The sequence below is a fragment of the Podarcis bocagei genome (assembly GCF_964188305.1).
Source record: "Podarcis bocagei genome assembly, chromosome: 9".
Taxonomy (NCBI): domain Eukaryota; kingdom Metazoa; phylum Chordata; class Lepidosauria; order Squamata; family Lacertidae; genus Podarcis; species Podarcis bocagei.
The window spans coordinates 34,558,863-34,582,302 of NC_138134.1; the positions used below are offsets into that span (position 1 = coordinate 34,558,863).

At 43.0% G+C, this 23,440-nt stretch overlaps 1 protein-coding gene across 3 annotated transcripts in view; it reads right to left on the minus strand.

Annotated features, from left to right (window-relative positions):
- The window catches only part of PALLD (palladin, cytoskeletal associated protein), a 240,967-nt gene that overhangs the window by 215,503 nt on the left and 2,024 nt on the right, over positions 1-23,440 (minus strand). For 2 of the 3 annotated variants that reach the window (XM_081208669.1, XM_081208668.1), the window contains exon 2: positions 4,414-5,451. In XM_081208669.1, coding sequence (XP_081064795.1) covers positions 4,414-5,451 — 1,038 coding nt within the window. Of the gene's footprint in view, positions 1-4,413; positions 5,452-11,114; positions 11,239-23,440 lie in introns of those variants that run through there. The other variant, XM_081208670.1, reaches the window with a different exon arrangement.

Genomic DNA, 23,440 nt, shown 5'->3' on the forward strand with positions numbered 1-23,440 from the left:
ATCAAAGAATTCCGTGTCCCTAGGTTCAGTGACAGATATCTCACCAACAAAAAATAGCAATTAACCATATTCACTGTAAGCAGCCCCTCTGAAAGAAACACAGCCTGCACACAAACAACAGCTTTCTTGATGCTTGGGCTGCATACACACTATACCTTTAAAGCACATTCAAATCAAATTCTGGGCACTGCAGTTTGTTATAAGGGTTGCTTGGAATTGTAACTCTGAGGAGTAAGCTACATTGCCCAGAATGCTTTGAAGGGAGAAAATGTGTTTCGAATGTGCATTAAAAGTGCAGTCATGTGGGCAAGTCTTGGAAGAAATACAATACAGTGGTATCTCGGGTTACATACGCTTCAGGTTACATACGCTTCAGGTTACAGACTCCGCTAACCCAGAAATATTACCTCAGGTTAAGAACTTTGCTTCAGGATAAGAACAGAAATCGTGCTCCGGTGGCGCGGCAGCAGCAGGAGGCCCCATTAGCTAAAGTGGTGCTTCAGGTTAAGAACAGTTTCAGGTTAAGAACAGACCTCCGGAACGAATTAAGTACTTAACCTGAGGTACCACTGTAGAGTATCAATGCACAGAAGTATGCGCTTTCACTTTTTGAATGTTCTGCCTTAGGGTATGTTCACGTTTGATAGTTGTTTCACAAATGCACCTTGAATACTGTTGCACACCACCCCAATCTCTGAGAGGTGCAACTTCTCCACAGGGTTCAGGCACTTACCCAGGGTTGGGTTTCCTTTAGAATGAGGAGCAGCAAAAACTGTGGTGTCTTTATGATATATGGTTTATTTACACATATATACAACCTGAGCCTATGATGGAAGGGTTCACCCATAGCCGCAGCCTTGGATTCAAGCAGAAATCGGGCATGGCTCTGACTCTCTGGCTTCCCAGCTTGCTGCTTTGCTTCCAGCTTCCAGCTCACATAACAAAACTCTGGCCTTTCTGTGTGGATGGTGCCATTTGGCTGCATAGGGATCCACACTACGAAAAGGAGCTCACTATTTGTATATAAGATCTTTTTCAAAAATAAAAACATTTTCCCCTTTGGCAATATGTGCTCCTTCCTTAGCCCTAAACACATACCTGGGTATTTGAAGGATCAGAGGTGATTTTCCTCTTTCTAGCAAAGCTGGAAGCTCAACTTCCTCTCTCCTTCATTCCTGCTGCCCAGTTCTCAGGTTACTGAAGCAGAATCAGAGCTAGTGTTGCTTAGCGCTGAGGGAGAACTTACTCCCACTGTTCCACAGAAATAATTGTGCGCAACATGAGAGGACTATTTGCTGACCTGCTCTGGCACCCAAGGGGTTCTGATGTTTGCCTGGTGCCCACCTGGAAAAGTTGCACAGGCTCATTAAGCTTATTCATCATGGGCACCACCAACCGGGCACTTCAGAGCAAGGCCAGAAGATACGGGGACGCAGATGGTTTTCCCATCTATCTGCCCAGTGAAAGGAAAAAATCTGCCCAGATATATTCCAGAAGGATGGTTAGGATGGAAGTATAAATAGATTTTGGCTTTCTGAAGCACATGATGGGGTTCTGAGAGGACAGACCACAGGGGAAAGACACCAGGCTAAAACTGGGAAAACTATATATTTAGAAATTGGCTTGATAAGCTGAGGATGTAACAGCATTTGGAGCTACAGTGGACATTAACATAAGAACATAGGAAGCTGCCCTGTACTGAGTCACACCATTGGTCTTTCTGGGTTAATATTGTCTACACTGACTGGCAGCATCTCTCCAAGATTTCAGCCATCATTCTCTACTAGCTCCACCTGAGCTAAAGTCTCGCAAGCAAGCAAACAAACAAACAAAATAAATGGACATCTAAATGAGATTTTATATGTTTGCTTATGAAGATGGAGAGAATAATAGCGTTTCTCAAACTGGACAAAGTGTGCTCCAATACACTTTTATACTCTTACAGTCTTTAGTCCAGCAACAGCAGCATCTTCTTCTGTCTCCGAATAACAGGATAGGGTGCCCTTATCCATTCACCATACAAAAGCTTGTGCTATTCCAATAAATGTGTGAACCTGAGGAGTGCATGAAATAGTCCTTAATCATAGGAACAGGGTTGCTAGATTTTAATATTGGAATGTTTGGTGGTGGTGGGGTGTTTGGCGTAAAGTTGAGAACTGAAATTTGCACCTACAGATAGGCTACAGTCAGACATTATCATGAGAGGAACGAGCCAATGAGATGAGGAAGGGCCATAGCTCAGTGGTCAGAGCATCTGCTTTCCCAGGTGTGATCCCCAGGTATCTCCAGGTAGGGCTGGGAGATACGCCTGCCTGAAACCCTGGAGAGCTGCTGCCAGTCAGTGTAGACAGTACTGAGCTAGGTGGATCCAGTGGTCTGACTCAGTCTAAGGCAGCTTACTTTGTTCCTAACCAAGCCTCTGTCCAGGCTTATGCTCTCTTTCCCAACTCTTTCTCCAGCGCAGCTGTAAGTCTGGAATGGAAGCTTTCACTTCCAATTTCAATTAACCACAGTTTAGCATTGCACCTTAACTCTAAACTAAGGTTGATCTTAATCATGGCTTGTTGAGGAAAAAACTAGCTTGAGACAAGCTTGGCCTAAAATTGGTTTTGGACTGCAAGAAGATCAAACCTCTCCATTCTGAAGTAAATCAGCCCTTAGTGCTCAGTGGAAGGACAGATCCTGAAGCTGAGGCTCCAATACTTTGGCCACTTCATGAGAAGAGAAGACACCCTGGAAAAGACCCTGATGTTGGGAAAGATTGAGGGCACAAGGAGAAGGGGACGACAAAGGACGAGATGGCTGGATAGTGTTCTCAAAGCTACAAACATGAGTTTGACCAAACTGCGGGAGGCAGTGGAAGACAGGAGTGCCTGGCGTGCTCTGGTCCATGGGGTCACGAATAGTAGGAAACGACTAAACAACTAAACAACAACAAGAACAAAATTGGTCCCCCCCCTTTCTTTTTTAATCACTTTAGTTAAGATTAATCAGTTTTGGAGAAGAGGGATGAGGAGCAGTGCATAAGCCATAAGGGAAGCTGGATTCAACCCTGTCATGATAAACAACAGTTTATTGTCATATTTGGAAGCAGCCAAGGGAAGAAAGGAGCTCACGAGGAACTCTTTCTTTGAAGGTGGCCTGTCCCCTTCCATTTGACATGGATACCTAGTGTGGCACGTGTCACACATAGGAGCCCTCCATTCCCATCACTACATACCACAGTTTATCTGAGCACAACCACTGTAAGGTTCACATGGAATTAAGGGGCATGGAGGAGAGGGAGAATGGAAAAGCACTGGCTGCATGTGAAAGTAATTACCATAACTGTAAGAACATAAGCTTGCCAAAATGTGAATGAATGACAACTCTATTGACCTCACACTCTTTTAAGGAACACATTTGATATGCAAAGGAAACTGATATGTTAAGGTTAAGAAGGCATTCCCTACATAGCTGTTAGGTCACACATTTTACTTGTGTTTATGCACTGGAAATCAGCAAATCAAATTCATTTTGCTGAGTTTAGGAGGCACTTTTACAATACACTTAAATCCTTAAAAAACAACCCCAAAACTACTTCCTGCATGGCAGTGTTGCACTGACTTCAGGTTATGCGAGTTCAAATGCTAATGAATGATTAAGTACCCCATTCCTATTGTTTTTAATTTCAGATGCCATGCACCTTGGAGGAGAGCCCGGGTTCTTTGCATCTCTATGGAAAAGTTGGAAATCTGTGCCTGATAGTATGCACCCTTAAGTCTTTGGCTGTTTGCAGGAAGGGGATGAGATGCAACTACCAGATGTTGTGTAATTAATATATTGTATGTATGATAATCTTAATTACTGCTTCCTGTAATCCATGCTGTATTTAAAAAAAGGAGGATATGGAGGATCCAGGAAACGACAAACCTTTGATGTCTGTATCAGCTAAATTGGTGGAAAGCACTACTAAAGACAGAATTATTAAGCACAGAAATATAGAATAACAAGCCTTGCTCAGGATGAATTATTTTCCGAGGCCATTCCAATCACAGTGATTTGTGGGGAGGGGTGTTGAAATAAACAAACAGAGATGTTATTCACGTGGGTCATCATTTTCCTCTGAGTTGGCTGTGGAAGCAGGGTGTAAGTGCTTCTAAACACTATTGAGACAGATAGAATGCAGATCTTGTGGTTGCTAAACACTCCTAGTATATATGTGATTCAAATATATAGGAACAGATAATGAGATTATTTTGCTGGTCCATAGCAATGCATTCCCATTAAGATCAAAATCTGAAGATTTTTTTTTTAAAACCCTTCTTCCTTTTTAAATAAAGATTATTATGTGGAGATACAGCAGTTGTTAGTCATATATGAGAAACAGAATGGCAATCCCAGGAGATGTTGGGATTGAAATACCAGTCTTACCTGACATGAGGTGTTGGGTTTCCAGTGACTCTGCACTCAAGCAGGACCTTCCTTCCTTCCGCAACTTCTTGACTCCTGAGTTTCTGGGTAAATCGAGGGGGTGAAGGTTGACTGTGTATCTCTTTTGTGACCTGGTACAGGGAAGCATTCTCACTGGCCTTGCAGTCTTCTTTCCTTTGGAGCACAGACTCTCCAGTATGAGTGTCTTCAGGCACCTCATTCGCAGGTGTGATCTCTGGGCATGTTTTGTCAGGGGTTGGATTCCTTATGGAATTAGGCATGGTTGGTTGCTTGTTTTTAGGAGAAAGATACCCACTATCTGGAGAAGAGGAGTTTCCGTCAGGGCTCCTGACTCTTGTCTTGGCCGCTTCACGAAAGATGGAAGAGAGTTCTTCAATTAAAGTAGCCGCTTTGTCACACATCTTATTCTTGAAGGGGACATCACCTGCAGAAGTTGGTTTGGATTTGGGGCTCAGCTTTTGCATGCTTGGACCACACCTTTCAGCATTTTTTAGGCTCCGAATGAAGCTGGGTCTTGCAGGCAGCAGGGAAGATATGCTGGATGGTTTCCCAGTAACATTGTGAATGTTGTTTGCTTCCTGAGAATACATGTTCTGGTCTGGGAGAGTTTGAGCTGAAATCAGTAGTGAGTTTGGGCTGGTCACCTGAGTCCTATTGGAAGTGTTTTGACTATCCCCATTGGTCTCAATGGAAGAGGCATTATCTAGTGAGTTTGGAGAAGTGTTGAAGTAATATGTGAACTCCTGGTTTGCGTTCCCATCCTCCTTTACAGAATTCACAATAGATGTGTGAGCAAGTTCCAGGCTTTTGCTTATTTCTTCATCACTAAGAAAGGCAGATAGCTCATTTGAAAGTTCCCCATCTGGTATGTCTGATAGGGAATCATAGAATAGTTCATAAGATGAGGAATCCTCAGATGTGTTTTCATGGTTTCCCACATGTGTGCTCTTCTCTGCAGAATATGCCTCCATCATTAAAGGCATTGGAACAGTTTGCTCACAGCTTCTGTCCTGCATGCTGGAAGAGAATAAATTCTGTTTTGGTAAGGACCACACACTTTTTGTCACCTAACTACTCCTTTTCATTCACATATTATTAGCTCCAAAACCAGAGAGAAAACTGAAAAATCGCTGAAACCCTTATGGACCCTATGGACCCAGGTGAAATTATAATTTAAAGGTACAATGTATTTGACTACTACAATGCCAGGGTCCCTGTAGTTGTTCTGTGCCAGGCATAAGCAAACTTGGCCCTCCAGATGTTTTGGGACTACAACTCCCATAATACCTAGCTAACAGGACCAGTGGTCAGGGATGATGGGAATTGTAGTCCCAAAACATCTGGAGGGCTGAGTTTGCCTATGCCTGTTCTATGCAATTGTAATGTGGAGGAGTGGAGGTGCGAACCCGGTTCCCCAGATTACGAATCTACCACTCTTAACCACTACACCACACTGGCTCCCGGGATAGAAGGGCAATCCCGGGGCATTTTGCTGCCTGAGGTGAACATGCAGAAGTTGAATGGGCTAGAAGTTGATTCCTAGTTTAGCTTTGGTGACAGAACAACATCTTTGCACTAAGGAGCAGCAGGTTAATTTAGGCAGCTCAGAGCAGCCTGCATGGTACACAAATCTCTGTCATCAAACGGAAGGGAATGGCTAAGGAGGAGGAGTTTGGATTTGATATCCCGCTTTATCACTACCCGAAGGAGTCTCGAAGCGGCTAACATTCTCCTTTCCTTTCCTCCCCCACAACAAACACTCTGTGAGGTGAGTGGGGCTGAGAGACTTCAAAGAAGTGTGACTGGCCCAAGGTCACCCAGCAGCTGCATGTGGAGGAGCGGAGACACGAACCTGGTTCTCCAGATTACGAGTCTACCGCTCTTAACCACTACACCACACTGGCTCACAAGGTCTCAAGGCACTCAGGAGGAACAGTAGTGGGCCTGCTGCTGCCACACATCCTACCATTTGCCACCTGAGGCAGCTGCCTCACTATGCCTAATTGTAGAGTCGGCCCTCATGCACTATAACCTTTCAACAGATTAATCTAGTGGTTAAACCAATTAGCAGGTTGCAGTTATAATTCTGGGTCATTTTAGTTTAGAAGACAACAGCTCATTGGGGCATAATAGCAGGTTGTAGAATTTTGAATGGTATGAGGAAAGATCAGAAATTAAATATTATTGTTGTTGTTGTTATCAATTAATGTATATACTGTTTCATTACCAAAGTGGCTTCAAAGCTGTTGACAAGTATTAAATCAATTCTAACATATATTTGAAGCAAAGATTGGATGACCATCTGTCATGTATGATTTACTTGAGATTTCTGTATTTGCAGGGAGTTGGATTAGATGACCCTTAGGTTCCCTTCCAACTCTACAATTCTATGTTTCTATCTATAAACACATAAAATACAAAAACAATACATTTTTTCCACTTCTCAAGGGCTAGAAAAAGAGAGAAAAGCTTTGTTCGACACACATTGTTATATATTTTAGAAGTATATTAAAAGCATTCAGGGCTTTGCAAAGGAAATGGAAAAATTTCATCTGGAAATGTGGGTAGACCAAAAGCTACCGTAAATGAATGCATAACGGCATTTCTGTTTGAAGGCAGGCGTTTAGATCTAAATTAACAGCCAGCCTAGTGACGGACCAAGCTGGTTTAGCAAGACAGCACTGATTCTTCCACTTCGTTTTTCAAAGCTGCATATCACCATATGCCATACTACTTTTCTTCCGTAAGAGATGTATGACCTGGCTGACAGTCATAAGATGCAATCGGATGTATTTTACATTGACTTGTGTAAGCTCCTGTTACATTTAGCAGCTCCTCTGGGGCTTATCTTGCATGAAACTCTTAACTGATTGGCAGAGTGCTTGAATCCTTGGACTAGCCTGGGCATCTCTTAATATCTCTTTTCTTTCTCAGTGCCATATCACTGTGTAACCGAGCAGAAAAGAAAACTATTAGGAAGCTGAGCTCTTTGCCATGAGATTTTAGCACCTGAATCTCTCAGGCAACAAATCTGCATTTTGTTTATTCTGGGCTCTCTGCTTCCCTTTTAATCCAATTTCTGTAACAAACTACATGCAACAATGAGTTACCCAAAAAGACAGTTACCAGATTTTTTTCAGTGAATCCGGGAACACTTTTCAACTTCAATTGATTTTGTATGGGGACTGATTTGTAAATTTGGGGACTGTCCCCGGGAAATGGGGACATCTGGTAACCTTAAAAAGCTTTAAATCTGAACACAGTTGTCCGAATCACAGTCTAAGAACTTTAGAAAAGAACGTGAGAGATTAAACACACATTTCCAGTTTAATACAGAGCCCATGAGGGAGGTTGAATACCGACAAAGTTTCAACATATGCAAAGGCTTCCCCATTTATTTTGAATGGGTATGAGCATTATGTATCGCTTTGCGGACACTCACCTGCCCCTGATACTGAAGTGTATGCGGAAGCCTGCATAGATGGGAGCTAACTCATCAGTGTGCACACTGACGTCTGACTAAAACAGGTTTCCTCAAACTTGGCCCTCCAGATGTTTTGAGACTACAATTCCCATCATCCCTGACCACTGCTCCTGCTAGCTAGGGATCATGGGAGTTGTAGGCCAAAAACCTCTGGAGGGCCGAGTTTGAGGAAGCCTGGACTTGAACTTTGGGTTGAACCTATCCTAACCTCTTGCTCATGAGCTATTCGACAGTGGAATAGACTACTTTAGAAGGTGGTGGCTGCTCCTTCATTTGATGTTTTTAAGCAGAGGTTGGATGGCCACCTGTCAGGGGTTCTTAAGCTGTGATTCCTGCATTGGGTTGGACTAGACAACTCTTCCAACTCTTTAACTCTATATTTTATGACCTGCAAGTGGGTCACAAACCTTAAACAAATGGGTTGCAGGCTTTATAAGTAAACCAAAACAATATTTTTGCTTTTAATCCTTAACTGGTATGATGAATACCTCTTACAGCTTGTGGTATATTATAATGCTTGTAACTGAACAACAGAAAGGCTCAAGACTTTTAACACTTGGGAAAGGCTTTCTGACAGCTGGAAGCAAATCTGGTGATTTGCCCCACAACAGAGCCTGTACAACAGAGGTGAGCTGTAATAGCCACTCAAAACAGCTTACTAGATGAGCACCTTGTGTCATACTGTCGATGGATCTCCTGCCAGGATAAGTTAATAGTTAAGCCAGGGTGATATACTTAGTTAAAATAAGAAATAATATATTTACCTTCTGTATCAGTAATTATTTCAGACTATATCTGACAAATATCAATCCCTGCTTTGATCTACTTGTTGACAAAATGTAAGCTGAGGTATCTACTGACACTTGACAAAATAAACTGTATTATGAATAAAACTATTTAAAATATTCATAGTTCATTAATATGGCTTGTGCAACCATGTTTTTAGAATAATTTTGTTAATTTAGGAAGCAATATCCTGCAGGCAGATGCACACCAACCTGCACACAAAACAGTAAATAACTTGGTAAATACTAAAGGCATTTCAACAAATTCCACATTATTTTGTTCATTTTTTTATTGGATGCCTCAAACAATTGTTATATAATAGGCAATCTTGCAGTTAAAATGGCTGCCAAAGACCTAAGGCCCAATAAAATAATGTGTCACCGTACCAAAAAGGTTGGGAACCACTGGTCCAGGGGATTAGCTGTCAAGGCTTCTGGATAAGTGCCAGAAAATCAGGGCTAAACTTGGAAATTGTATGTTTCATATGCTTATTAAGGAAATAATCCAGCCCAAGGCAAGTCCTTTGAAGTCCCATAGATTTCAGTGGAATATATTTTAGCCCTTGTCATGTGGTATATGCGTGATGAGGCCGCCATGCAATTAAAGGAAAGTTGCCCCAGACCACTGGCCCCATCCCTGATATTGTGAATAGCCCTGCCTTCCAACATCCATGTATTAAACACTCATGTCTGGACACTGGAGAGGGAAACCTGCTTACATAGATCTCTGTGCACATATCTGATAGTGAGACTTCCTCTGTTCAGATGTCCACACTCAATGTGTTGGCATTGTAGGAGTAAGTTTAACTTAACTGTATGGAGCCCAGCTCACCTGTAACTCTGTAATTAAAATCAGTGGGATACATGAGCAGTTAATGTTGGCTGGATCATGCCCAAAGTTTTTATTTTAAATGTTTTTAATACTCCTCTATTTTTTAAAAAAAGAAACACCCCCAATTTTAAATAATAGTTATACATGGTATATATTTCTTAATAAATGTGTGTTATTTTTCAAATTTTTATTAAATATGATGCTTGGTATCCTGTTGGCATTAGTTTTTCCATCATAGTGGCAAGTGAGCAAGATCTTTGCAAGGCTCCAGTGCATGCAAGCAGTGACAGCTCTCCTTCCATTCAACAGTGAATGGGCACAGAAAAGTGAATTACAATGAGGCAAATTATTCCATGTGGGACAATGCATTCAACAATGGGGAAGTTAGGGGTGCTCCAGACCCACTGGAATTGGTTTACGTCCATTTTGCAATCCACTGAACAATAAAGCAAACCTGGCAAAAATGTGTCTTACCCATTCATTCTCAGATAGTCCATACACAAAGAAAGGATAAAAATTCACATCCAGAACAGCCAGCTAATCTGATCGCAAGTGCCTAAAATAGATACCGAAGCAAATATGTTGGCACCTGGCAATGTAACTAGATTACTAGAAGGTGCAACATTTCTTCGTTTGTGAACAAAATGCCAAGTTCCCTACAGGGCACCGCAATTATTTGGCTCTTCTGAACTTTTGTCCATTTATTTTGATTGCCTGTAAAAAGGCTTCACATCTCTAACAGTAAGCCTTCAAGTCTGCGTGCTTTGAATTAAGGTTTGCCAACCTACCCAATTTATTTCGGTGGGATTAAGCGCTTCATTCAATGCTGCACCATGGCCAGAATGTATAGCTCTGCAATGTTATCCAGGAAATCCACTTTTCCTTTGCCAGGACTCTGCATCTTTAAGTCATATCTATTCTAGTTAAAATAACACTTGAACCCTATCAAATAGCATACATGATCATAATTAGAACTAGGCTATGAGCTATTTCTAGACTCTTCTGATTAGACAGCAGCATATTTATAAATGCTTTCCTCATCTCTCTAATGAGCTTATTGGCGATGGTAAAACAATGTACTGTACAGTTTGGAAAAAGAGATGAAAAGTACATGTAGCTAGCCTGTTATTTCATGCATTTCTTGATTTTTTAAAACAATATTATCAGGCCTAAATGTGATATTCTACAAACAGCAATAGAAAAAATCACAGAAACTTTAGACCATCAGTTATAAATATGCTTACTTAAACATTATAAGTTATTGTTTGAAAGGCACTGATAATTCATATAATGAATCTAAATCAGAATATGTTTAGCACTGTTAAAAAGAATGTTCAAGATATGATTTTCTAGTGCGATCAGGAAAAGGAAATGCACAGGACAAAAACACAAGCAATTAATTATGTCTATAATTAGTTTCTTTAAAAATTAAAATCAAATGCTTTCAAAAACATTATGCAACCAGAAAGCGTGGCAATATTCAATGAAATCTCTTTATATGTAGCGAATGAAATATAACATTCATACATGGACAAAATTAAGCAGAATTTAATAAACAACCCAAAAGGATCTTACAAACCTTAAGTCAGTGTGAAGAATTTCATATAGAATAAATTTCAAGCATGGAAGCTCTTCCTCCTTTTGTCTAAGAAAGCTGGAAGTTGCTTTAGCTATTCATTCAGGATTGCTTGGTCCACAGTATCGAGGTGACTGTGGCCTCTGAGTTACATCTGTCTTCTCTGACTATGTAATTCCTACCCACTCAACTATATTTGGTAACTGAACTCATGTTTCAGCAGGACTGCCACTATCTGGAATTCCAGCAGAACGAACATTGGGCCAAGATGAACGAGCAACGTCTGTGTGTGCTTCGTGCTTATATATCCAAGGAGTTGTTGGAAATTACAAAAGGCAGTCTAGTATTGTTCTTTATACCAATGCGGGAAGTTTTCCCCCATAACTTTGTAACAGCTAGCCTGAAGAATTCTGTAGGGGTTGAGTGATACAAAATAAATTTCCATAGAAAAGTTTTCTGCTTTACTTCAAAGCACGCTTTTGGTAACTAGGTGTAAATTAGTCCAGTACTTTTTTGCTATCAGATTGTCCTGTTGCAATGCTTACACACACAGTATTCAGATAGGTCATGGGTAGGCAAACTAAGGCCCGGGGGCCAGATCTGGCCCAATCACCTTCTAAATCCAGCCCACGGACAGTCGAGGAATCAGTGTGTTTTTACATGAGTAGAATGCGTCCTTTTATTTAAAATGCATCTCTGGGTTATTTGTGGGGCCTGCCTGGTGTTTTGACTTGAGTAGAATGTGTGCTTTTATTTAAAATGTATCTCTGGGTTATTTGTGGGGCATAGGAATCCATTCAATTTTTTTCTTCAAAATATAGTCCAGCCCCCCACAAGGTCTGAGGGACAGTGGACAGGCCCCCTGCTGAAAAAGTTTGCTGACCCCTGAGATAGGTACTTAGGAATGAATGATGCTTATTTTTCTTAGTTCGTCAGCAACATGATTTTTAACCTTTTTTTTGGGGGGGGGGAATGATGCAATGTGTGCTACATATGCTACCGTATTTTTCGCCCTATAGGATGCACTTTTTCCCCTCCAAAAATGAAGGGGAAATGTGTGTGCGTCTTATGGGGCGAATGCAGGCTTTTGCTGAAGCCTGGAGAGCAAGAGGGGTCGGTGCGCACCGACCCCTCTTGCTCTCCAGGCTTCAGGAGAGCCCCGTCGCCAGCCCCGCAAACTTGGGGGACAGCGGGAGAGGCGCAGCGCGCCTTTCCCGCTGTCCCCCGACTTGGCTAGAAGGCTGGCGGAGGGCTTTCCCCTCCTCCAGCCCCGCAAGCTCCCAGAGCGATGCCAAAGCTGCCAAAGCTCGAGCTTCCCCAGCCCCGCGCCTGGGGGGGAGGAATAATTTTTTTTCTTTTATTCCCCCCCCCCCCAAATCTAGGTGCGTCCTATGGGCCGGTGCGTCCTATAGGGCAAAAAGTACGGTACTACATTTGCATTTTACATTCTAGCAGCAGTTCTCAAACTTTTCTTGGGGGTAGGGGAAGTGGAAATGGATATTAATTTATATCACTTAGTGCAAGCATCATTGTCAAAACCAATGCCTACGAAAACTGAGGCTGCTGAAGCGCCAGAGACCTGGAAGACCTGCTCCCTGCCTTGCATCTGGCCTGGGAAGCTGGGGCCCTGACTAACTGGCCTTAACTAGAGCCAGGGCCTTCTCGGCTGTGGCTCCAATCTGGTGGAATGCTCTGTCACAAGAGACTAGGGCCCTGCGGGACCTGACATCTTTCCGCAGGGCCTGCAAGACAGAGTTGTTCCACCAGGCCTTTGGTCAGGGCGCAGCCTGACTCCCTCCTCTGGCAACCTGCACTGCACTTTGGCTGCCATCAATTTGATTTTAATTAATTTTTATAATGAAATATTTTAGAATGTGTGATTATTCAATTATATGGTTATTTGATTGTTGTTAGCCGCCCTGAGCCCAGCTTCGGCTGGGGAGGGCGGGATATAAATAAAATTTATTATTATTATTATTATTATTATTATTATTATTATTAACTGCAGCTACAAAAGCTGAGAATGCTAAACAGACTCTTGAGCTGGGGTATTATTTAGGTACTTTTGCTGGGGGACATTGTTGCTGCTTTTGATATTATTATTTTTTGCATCTACATTTTAGATCTTATTAAGATTTATGTTGAAATTGTTTAATTTGCTTGTGTATTTTTTAAATGTTTTATGTATTTTTTATGACCACTTTGTTATGTTTGTAATTATGTATTTTTTCAAGTCAGCTGCATTGAGCGTGGTTTTAACTATGGAAAGGTAGAATACAAAGAAAAGTACGTATGTATGTACAGGCGGAGACCATTTTGCATAGGGATTTTGTTTCTGATTCTCGTGTGCATCTGTGCAGTGTGCATAATCTTGCTCCACCCTGTTCTGCCCTGCCACATTTCTGGGTCACTTCCGGATCATGTGTAAAATAGCCGCTGCCTGTATATTACCAAAAAAAATGCCCCCTAGCCCATGCATCTGAGAAAAGTTCCTTTAACTGGTAAAATTGTGAGGTGGGGATTAATAGATGACACTAGTGCTGTATATATACATGAACAGACTCTAAGCCAGGGTCGTGTACTCCCTGTTTTATAAATACTTTGCTTTGTTTAGTCATGTCCAACTCTTTGTGACCTCATGGACCAGAGCACGCCAGGCACTCCTGTCATCCACTGCTTTCCGCAGTTTGGTCAAACTCATGTTAGTAGCTTCGAGAACACTGTCCAACCATCTCGTCCTCTGTCATCCCCTTCTCCTTGTGCCCTCAATCTTTCCCAGCATCAGGGTCTTTTCCAGGAAGAATTCTCTTCTCATGAGGTGGCCAAAGTATTAGAGCCTTAGCTTCAGGATCTGTCCTTCCAGTGAGCACTCAGGGCTGATTTCCTTCAGCATGGATAGGTTTGTTTTTTAAAAAATAATTTTTATTAACCGGCCAATCAAATCAAATTAAATCACATCACATAAATTCCGAATTACAAAGCCGAATTTTAAATTTTGTTGGGGGAACCCATATTTCAAGATCCGAAGGGGGATTCTGATCATCTTCTTGTTACTGCGTTAATGTCCAAATCAGTCCAAACAGAGTTCATAATTTTATCCAGTCTTATCTTACTGTTTCCACATCACATCTTGTTCATATATTTTCTCTTTTTTCTTTATGATCTCTTCTGAAAGTCTCCTTAAGCCGATAAACACCAATAATAATCCTGTGTGAATTTTCCCGTTCTTCCAATCCTTAAATCGAGATGGTTTCCATATATCATCGCCTTCATAGATAACATCGCTCTTTCCATCATTAATCTCGCAAAACCGTTGCTCTTAAGTCCCTCTGAGGAGTTTCACCAACAATATAAAAACAGCTCTATTTCTCCTCCCAGACTCAAGACCTCCGACAGAACTTCCCAATATGGCGACGGCATTTTTAACTGCGTCATTCCAAAGCTCTTATACATTCCACGCTCTTCTTAAAACATGCTTTGGTTCGAAAGTTTATCTCCACACAGCCTTAAATCCACAGCTTAAGTCCTTAAAACATTTCTGACTCGTGAGGGGAGGGGATTCTTGTTTAATCACATAAGGAAAGAAAGGAAAGTTTTTTCCCGCTCCCCCATCAGTCATTTGCCATACCGAATCTTGGCGTATCTTCTCATGATTTCTTCTTGTTCCTATCAGAGATCTCTTCTGTTAGCAGTCTTTACTCCCCCTCCTTCCTTGAAATATGTGCATTCCTTCATCCAAATTGTTTCTTTTGAAGTTCTTGCAGCTAGTGGCGCGGATCAGGGACGGCGTCCAGGAGCGCCGAAATCCCACAGGAGGGCTTTGTGCCTAGTGCCCCCATCCCCACAAATTCGGGGGTGGTATAGGGCACAGCAGGCAAGGGCAGTCCCCCCCACCATCCGGGGGGGTAGGGAGGCTAATTACTCCCATCATAGCCTCCAAATTACCTCGTGTGTGTCGGAGAGATGTTATTGTCAGCCATCTTCCTATGCGCCCCCTAGTGGCCCCCCAGCATGGATAGGTTTGATCTTCTTGCAGTCCATGGGACTCTCAAGAGTCTCCCTCCAGCACCATAATTCAAAACATCAATTCTTTGGCGATCAGCCTTCTTTATGGTCCAGCTCTCACTTCCATACATCACTACTGGGAAAACTATAGCTTTAACTATTTGGACCTTTTTCGGTAAGGCGGTGTCTCTGTTTTTTTAAGATGCTATCAAGGTTTGTCATCACTTTTCTCCCAAGAAGCAGGCGTCTTTTAATTTTGTGACTGCTGCATAGGCGCCGACTCAATGGGGCCTGAGGGGGCCCGAGCCCCCCCAAAAATTCGTTTGGGGGGGCTCAGCCCCCCCAATAATCTCGGGCGGCGGTGGGCGCGTCCGCGGCTTTTATAGGGCGCCCGGCGCGCACCAGCTCGATAACGGGCACCGGCGCGGCGGGGGGCGCCGGGCCGGGGGAGGGGGGCGGCCGGCCTGTCTCCTTGGCAACCCCATTGAGCAGCGCCGGCTCCCCCGGGAGGGCCATCCCCCCGCGCCGCCGATCGCCAACACCGCCGACGCTGTGGCTGCCCGAGCCCGAGCCTGAGCCCGACCCGAAGCCCGAGCCCGAGCCCAAGCCCGTCAGTCAGTCAGTCAGTCAGGAAGGAGAAATGGGGAGGGAGACGAGGGAGGAAAATTGTGCGCAGGGTGAAGAAAGGAGAAGGGCGAACGAGACGAGCTTCCAACCCAAAAAAGGGCTGGAAGACTGGGAGGATGCAGGATCGGGAAAGAAAGCGACGCCTTCCCCGCCCGCGACGTCGCCCGCTTGTCATTGGCAGCGCAGCGGGCGCCCAGAGGGGCTGGGCACCGGCGCAGGGCCGCTCCGCAGCCGCGGAGGACAGCTGTGCGGCTAGCAAGGTGCGCCACGTAGAGCGCGGCCCTTGTGTGGCCCGGTGGCCAGGCAAGCTCGGGCGGGGACCCCCATGCAAATCTAAGACGGGAGAAGAGGGCAGAGCAAAGGGGGTCCCTTCCCCAACCTCCGGCTCTGAGACTTCCCTGCGCCCCAGAAAAGCGAAAGGATTTTCTCTTCTTCTTTTTTTATAAATATTTTATTAAGTTTTCAAATACAAAGTTAGAAACATACACTGAAGAAAAAAGTAAAAGAACAAGAAAAAGAAAAAAAGAAAAAGAAGAAAAGAAAACCAACCATTCAACACATTTTTTATATAACTAACTGGACTTCCTCGCATCTCCCTTACCCTGCATTCTTTATAATAAAGATATCAGCAAATTATTACCTTGTTTCGTACCTTATTTTGTACTTTTCAAATACTATACCTCTAAATTTAACATACTTTTCATCAGTTACTTATATCTTAAATTAAACATAGTATACCTTAGATTTTGACCTTTTCTTACTTAAAATATAATTTCCTGTTTCCCAAATCTAATTGCTGAAGCTATAGTTTCCGAATCGTGTAAATTTTTAACATTCATACAACTTATATTGTTTTTGTAAATAGTCCTTAAATTTTTTCCAGTCCTCTTCCGTTGTTTCTTCTCCCAAATCTCGGATTCTGCCAGTCATTTCAGCCAGTTCCATGTAGTCCATCAATTGCGTCTGCCACTCTTCCAGTGTGGGCAAATCTTGTGTCTTCCAATATTTTGCGATAAGTATTCTTGCTGCTGTAGTTGCATACATAAAGAAAGTTCTATCCTTCTTTAACACTTTCTGGCCAACAATGCCCAAGAGGAAGGCCTCTGGTTTCTTGGGAAAGGTATACTTAAATACCTTTTTTAACTCATTATAGATCATTTCCCAGAAGGCCTTCACTTTTGGACAAGTCCACCAGAGGTGAAAGAATGTCCCTTCAGCCTCCTTACATTTCCAACATTTATTATCAGACAGGTGATATATTTTTGCAAGCTTGACTGGGGTCATGTACCACCTATAAATCATTTTCATAATATTTTCCATCAAGGCATTACATGCCGTGAATTTCATTCCGGTGGTCCATAACCTTTCCCAGTCCTCAAACATGATGTTATACCCAATATCCTGAGCCCATTTTATCATGGCTGATTTGACTGTCTCATCCTGAGTGATTTTCTCTTCAGCCTGCCCTCCATCCTCTTGCAGAAAACTCTTTGCCTGCCCTGCCCGTATCTCGTTTTTGCTTTTTAATTCCACACACGCACCCTTCGGACTTCGTGGCAATCGGGCGCGCGGGTGCGTTTCCTAAGAGAGTGAGGACCCCTGCCTCCTCCCCACCTGCTCCCTCGCCAGCCAGCCAGCCGTGCGCCCTAGCCGGAGAGCCGTCCCCGTCGCGCAATCGGCTGGATCTCCCTTCAGCAGGCCGTGCTCACAACTCGGCCCAGGGACCCCCAGCAGCGGATCTCCGGCTCAGCTGAAGAATCCGGCAACAAGCCCCCTCCTCCCCAATCGCTCCGCCGAAATACGCTCCAAAACCCCCCAGATAGGCCGCCGGCCGCCAAGTCTAGTGGCGCCCTGAGCGAGGGTCTCTCCCCAACACCGCCACCTCGAACTGCGTTCTCCCGGCTACCCGAGCGAACCAGCGGCAGGACCCCGGTATGGGCCCCCCCAATATTTTTTATAAGTCGGCGCCCCTGGACTGCTGTCACCATCTGCAGTGTTCATGGAGCCCAAGAAAGTAAAATCTCTCACTGCCTCCATTCCCCCCCCCTTCTATTTGCCAGGAGGTGATGGGACCAGTGGCCATGATCTTAGCTTTTTTGATGTTGAGCTTCAGACCATATTTTGCACTCTCCTCTTTCACCCTCATTAAGAGGTTCTTTAATTCCTCCTCATTTTCTGCCATCAAAGTTGTGTCATTTGCATATCTGAGGTTGTTGATATTTCTTCCGGCAATCTTAATTCCGATTTGGGATTCATTTTCGCATGATGTATTCTGCATATAAATTAAATAAGCAGGGAGACAATATACAGCCTTGTCGTACTCCTTTCCCAATTTTGAACCAATCAGTTGTTCCATATCCAGTTCTAACTTTATAAATTCAGCCTTGGTCAAAATGGCTTCAGTCTGAAAAATAAATTTTAAAAATGTAACCCGTCCCTTGCCTATGTAACAATCTAATTTACACATTAAAGCCTTTGGCAGAATCCTGAGTGGGCTTTTGAGTTCTTTGTTTGGCAATGACGGCTAGAACAGAGAAAGTCCCATTAAACTACTTGTATAGGATTTCACTGTTACTTTATTTACAAAATTATTGATGAGTTAACTTTTGGTCAAAAAAAGTGTCCCAAAGCGACTTTCAACAGAAAACGCTTGAAGTTTAAAACTTTAGAGCACTATCCTAACAAATAGAGCATCCTTGGCTCTTTTTTGTCCTTACCTCTGTCCTCCTCTAAATTTATCTTTCTGTACTAGACACATAGTTGTTTAAGCATCATTCCTTCCCCCCAGGAAACCTGCGGGAATCACCATAGCTCAGTGGTAGACTACATGCTTCACATAATTAAATCCCTGACATTTTTAGCCTCCAGCCTCTAAGATCAGGTAGCAGATGATGTGAAAGACCCCTGCCTCGAACCCTGGAAAGCCAGTGCCAGTCTGAGCAGAAGACAGATGGACAAATAACTGGATCTGCTAGAAAGCAACTTCCTCCCAGTGCTGTGCCAAAAATATCATCTTTCTTCTGACTATTCTCCATCAATTAATGAGAAAGGAAATTGCACCAGTAAATCATCAAAGGGGAGTAAAGAAAGGGGCAAACTTCTCATGGGAGGGCCGCAGGGTTTCTTTTTGGTGGTCATTCTTACTTTTGAAGTAGCCAAGTCGTGTTTGTGAATATGCCTCCTTTCATTCCACAAATCATCTCCTCAGGGTATGTATGTAGCCTTCCCAGATGCTCATGCTTCACTTAAAGCCCAGGGAAAGACATTACTAGGAAACACTTCCCATAGGGCCTTTTCGGTTCAGGAAGTAGGGAGGCTGCAGAGATTTGTTTATTGGAAAGAAAATGCACAAACGTAAGGCCATCTCAAAATTTCTAAAGAAATTCAAAAGTAATTATTTTTAACTATTTTTATTACTTTTAATATTTATTTAGCAGGCAACAACCAGGAACATAAACAAATATGCAAACAGAACATACAAAAGAAAAACACATATTCCATGTTGTACAATGTAAATATCAAAGGAAAGAAATGCAGAAACCATGTGTTTAGGCAGTCATCTAACACAATGTCTTCAGAGCTGATTCTAAAGTCCCCTGAGAATGAGGCAGAAAATGGACTTTTCCGTAGAGGAAGAAAACTTCTAAGAACTTGGAGGACAGTTTTGATACAGCACTGCTTCCTATATAACCCTGGGAATTGCCGTTCTGTGAGTGTGGCTTGCAGATCTCCAACACCAAATTCTAAGGAGCCACATCAAGCTACCATTCCTGGATTTTTTGTAGTAGAAGCCATGAGGCTTAAACTAGTACAGAAGCAGTGTAAAGCTACTGTGTAGTTAGACATACCCTTGCTGTCATTCTTTCTCATTTTCCCCGTGATCTTCCTATTTTTCTTCTCTCTCTACCCCCCCCCCCTGTTGTCACTTGTTCAACATAGCTTAGGACACTTCAGAATTTTAACAGTGAGCCAGTACTGGAGGAAGGCACACTTGGGTGATCAAATAAGCTTTCAGTGGTTTAGATACATACTCAAGTCTGAAATCCATAAATTTGTAACTTAATGCAATTACAGAAAGAAAGATGAAGATTTTACATTCAAAATAGAGACTGGTCAACACAGTGCAAGCATATAGCTTACATATAGCTGATACAGCAGATTGCTCTATCTCTTTCCTAAGCAGCTTGGTCAAAGAAGTTTCTTTCAAAAAAAGGGGGGTGGAAAAAATAACAATCAATGACATTTTTTAACTACTGTACATATATAACATAGGGACTGAAGAAATATGTTACATCATATAGCTCTGCCAAATTTGCACTTATTCCTGTCACGTTGGTGTAAATATTGCAGCACCTTCAATTTGAATATGCTTAATCTAAGGCTACACTGGGGGTGGGGGGCACAAAGGCAAAATAAAATTTATGGGCACGTGGCTGCGGTGCTGGAAAATGGCTTTACCATTAGTGGGTTTCCATGAGAGCCCAGATGGCTCATGTATGGAATTAGGATTTATTCCTCTAATGATTTAATATCCCTTGACAGTTAAAAAGCAAAGTGGAGCTTGCAGGATTTAGATATAAGGTGAAGAAGCACGAACTACAGCTGAGCTATAAAGTTCCTTTGCCATTGAAATCCAAGGAACTTCCTGGACAGGGAGGTGAAAGTGATACCACAGAGGCTATGCAAAAGTCCCTCATAGCAAAATAGTGTTAAGAGCAGAGGGTGACTCTTTTGGATTCTCCATCAGTCAAAGCTTTGTGTACGTATATGCAGTATATTCCAGAGCTGTGGGGAGATACTGTCTCCTAAAAAAACCCCAACCAAAAACATTTCATATCAGAGATAGAAAATATGACAGTCCTAATTTTTCAAGTCAACGTTTTCTGGCTCTGTAAGATTCAATTTAGGGTTTATTTTCTGATAGACTCTAAAAGACTATAAACCACAAGTGAATCCCACATGTGTTCATACTCAGCACACTGAGAACATTCCACAGAGATTAGATTTCATTTTAAAAACAGAGTAAGCTGCCAGTCCTCATCATCACTGTCGGGAAAACTTTCTCCAATCCCAGGAACAGAGGAAAAGACGGTGAGTAAGCTCACAGTTGCCAAGGCCAGGCTGCTGCATAGGAATTTGTAGTGCAATTAGAGATGGAAATCTTGAAGCCATGGGGAAAACCTGCTCTTTTTTGCCAGGGGAGGGTGTTAATTTTGGGGGGAACTTGGAAAACAGGACATTGTTACTCCAGGAACATCAAATATATTATGTATAACTTGGTTTGTCCATACAATTATAATATTTGATATATTAAGTTTTAAAATATGGTTTGTTCATGCAACAATTACAAATGTACTAAATTAAAACACCTACTGTACATTAAAAGAGGAAACGCAAAAGCAAAGAAGACACAGAATCCTTCTTCCGTATGAAAATGGAAGCATCTCTTGGAAGCAGACAAGCATGTTGCTCTTGCATTTGAGAGCTGTACAGTACTGCTTGCCCTCAAGTATACAGGAATTGTAATGATTTGATACTGTATGAAATCTTGCATTAAGAAACCCCTCTTCCTATTACACTCTTCATAAAGCATTTTAAGAGAATAAGTGTTTGATGAGCACCATCTCTTCAACATTTTATTCATCCTTCTAAAATAAAATATTTCATAATCAATCTTTTTCAATGGTTCAGCTTTGGAGTGGAGAGAATAATAGTACCATAGAGTTGGAAGGGACCACGAGGGTCATCTAGTCCAACCTCTGCAATGCAAGAATCTTTTGCCCAATGTAGGGCTTGAACCTATGACCTTGAGAACAATAGTCTCATGCTCTATGTGTGGAGGAAAGACACATTATGTCTTTGGGGGAAACACAACAATCTAGGATGGCATGATTTAATGCATATGCATCGAAGAGAAACCAGCACATGACAGAATTCTTTCATTGCTTGCTTCAACTCTGGTTTTGTGAAAAAAAATTGCTGGTGGTGCCATAGCTCACTAAAGACCACGTGTACAAAGTTCTAACATGCTGAGGAAAATCAGCAGTCTGCCTGATTCAGGAAGGGCAATATATGTTTGGGGAAATGATAATGTGCACTGCGCAGGATAATATCTGCTCACCTGGAACTCCTGGTGGGCGGCCATTGCTGCATGGCGTGGCAGGTTCAGGGAGGCTGCCAAATTTCCAGGTGAGGCCGGGGGAGGGGTGGCTGGCACTGCCCACCTCAGGCCGTGTTGGACCCTCAGGTAAGGGTGGGCAGTGCCCACTCAGCCAATCAGAGGCTGGGGCTTGGGGCTGCAAGCAGTCCATCCCTAGCCTATTTAAGGGGGCGGTCAGGTGTCGGCTGCCCTCTTGGCCAATCATCATGGGATTTTCCAACCCCCCCCCAGTCTTCAGGGGCCTGTTCAGAGTGGGGAAGTGGGCACATTGCTTATGGACCTTGTTATGGTTAATTCAGTTGATGTATTTTGGGGGCCAGGGAGGAATTTTCTCCTGCAAGCAAATTGGCCAGCTTGTAGGTTTTCGCCTACCTTGTAGCAACCATCCCAACTTTGGCAGATTAGGCATGGGGGTGCATCCTTAGTCACTTGGGTACTCTGTTAGAGGGATCCAGGAATGGTGGTTCTGTCCGGGAGTCCACTGGTGGACCAATGAGCCAACACACCTATCCCAATGGCGGCCTGTGTGGGGTCATGGCATCCAATCTATGTTGGGGATGACTCCCCAGCACAGGTTTGACCCCACCAGGTTTCTATCAGGTACAGTGCTTCCCCCCCAAAAAAATTAAATGTTTTGGGGTACTCTCCTTTTCCTACTCATATTGAAATACTGTCCCCTCAATGAGGCCATACTTAGATTCACAAAATGTTTGGGGGTATGTGTACCCCTGCATCCTCCGCCCCCAGAAAAAAGCACCCAGGTAGCAGGCAAGCCCAATTCCTTAGCCAAACCTACTCTTTCCTGTAATCAAAAATGTAGTGGCCTAATTCAACCCAACAACGGTCTCCTGTGTCATTCTTGAGGCCCTCCCTTCATTATGTGCCTGTGCCGGCAAAAGAGGCTGCAGCAACGTGTTTGAATATATATATTATTTATTTATTTATTGAATTTATATCCTGTCCTACACCTGGGGGTCTCATATCCCTTTCTGCATGGATCTAGGATTTGCCCATTTTCTACTGGAAGCATTAAATACGTCTGGGAAGTCATAGCTTCAACTTTCTTGGAAATGTTGATGTCTGTACAGCATTACTATGCTTTGCATGCAAGAGATCTCAGACTGAACACATCTCCGCGTACAGCTGGGAAGGCCTCTGTCTGAAATCCTAGAGAACTACTCCCAGTCTGTGTGTAGACTGTGCTAGATGAACCAATGGTCTGACTCAGTATATGGCAGTTTCCTAAGTTCCACTTTGCTCATGTACCATACATTTTAAGCATATTTAAAGCACACACCTCACCCACAATCCTGGGAACTGTAGTTTTTTGCAGGGTGCTGGGAACTATAGCTGTATTAGGGTTATAAACTACAAGTCCCAGGATTCTTTGAGGGGCAAGGGTTACTTTAAATATATGATGTGTTGGAAATGAATTCCCTTGATTTGAAACAGGACCTGCCCCAAACATTTTGCTCCCAGAAAGGAAGAACAAGGCAGTACCCCACTTCTATGAACGGAAACCGATTGGCTGGCAGTT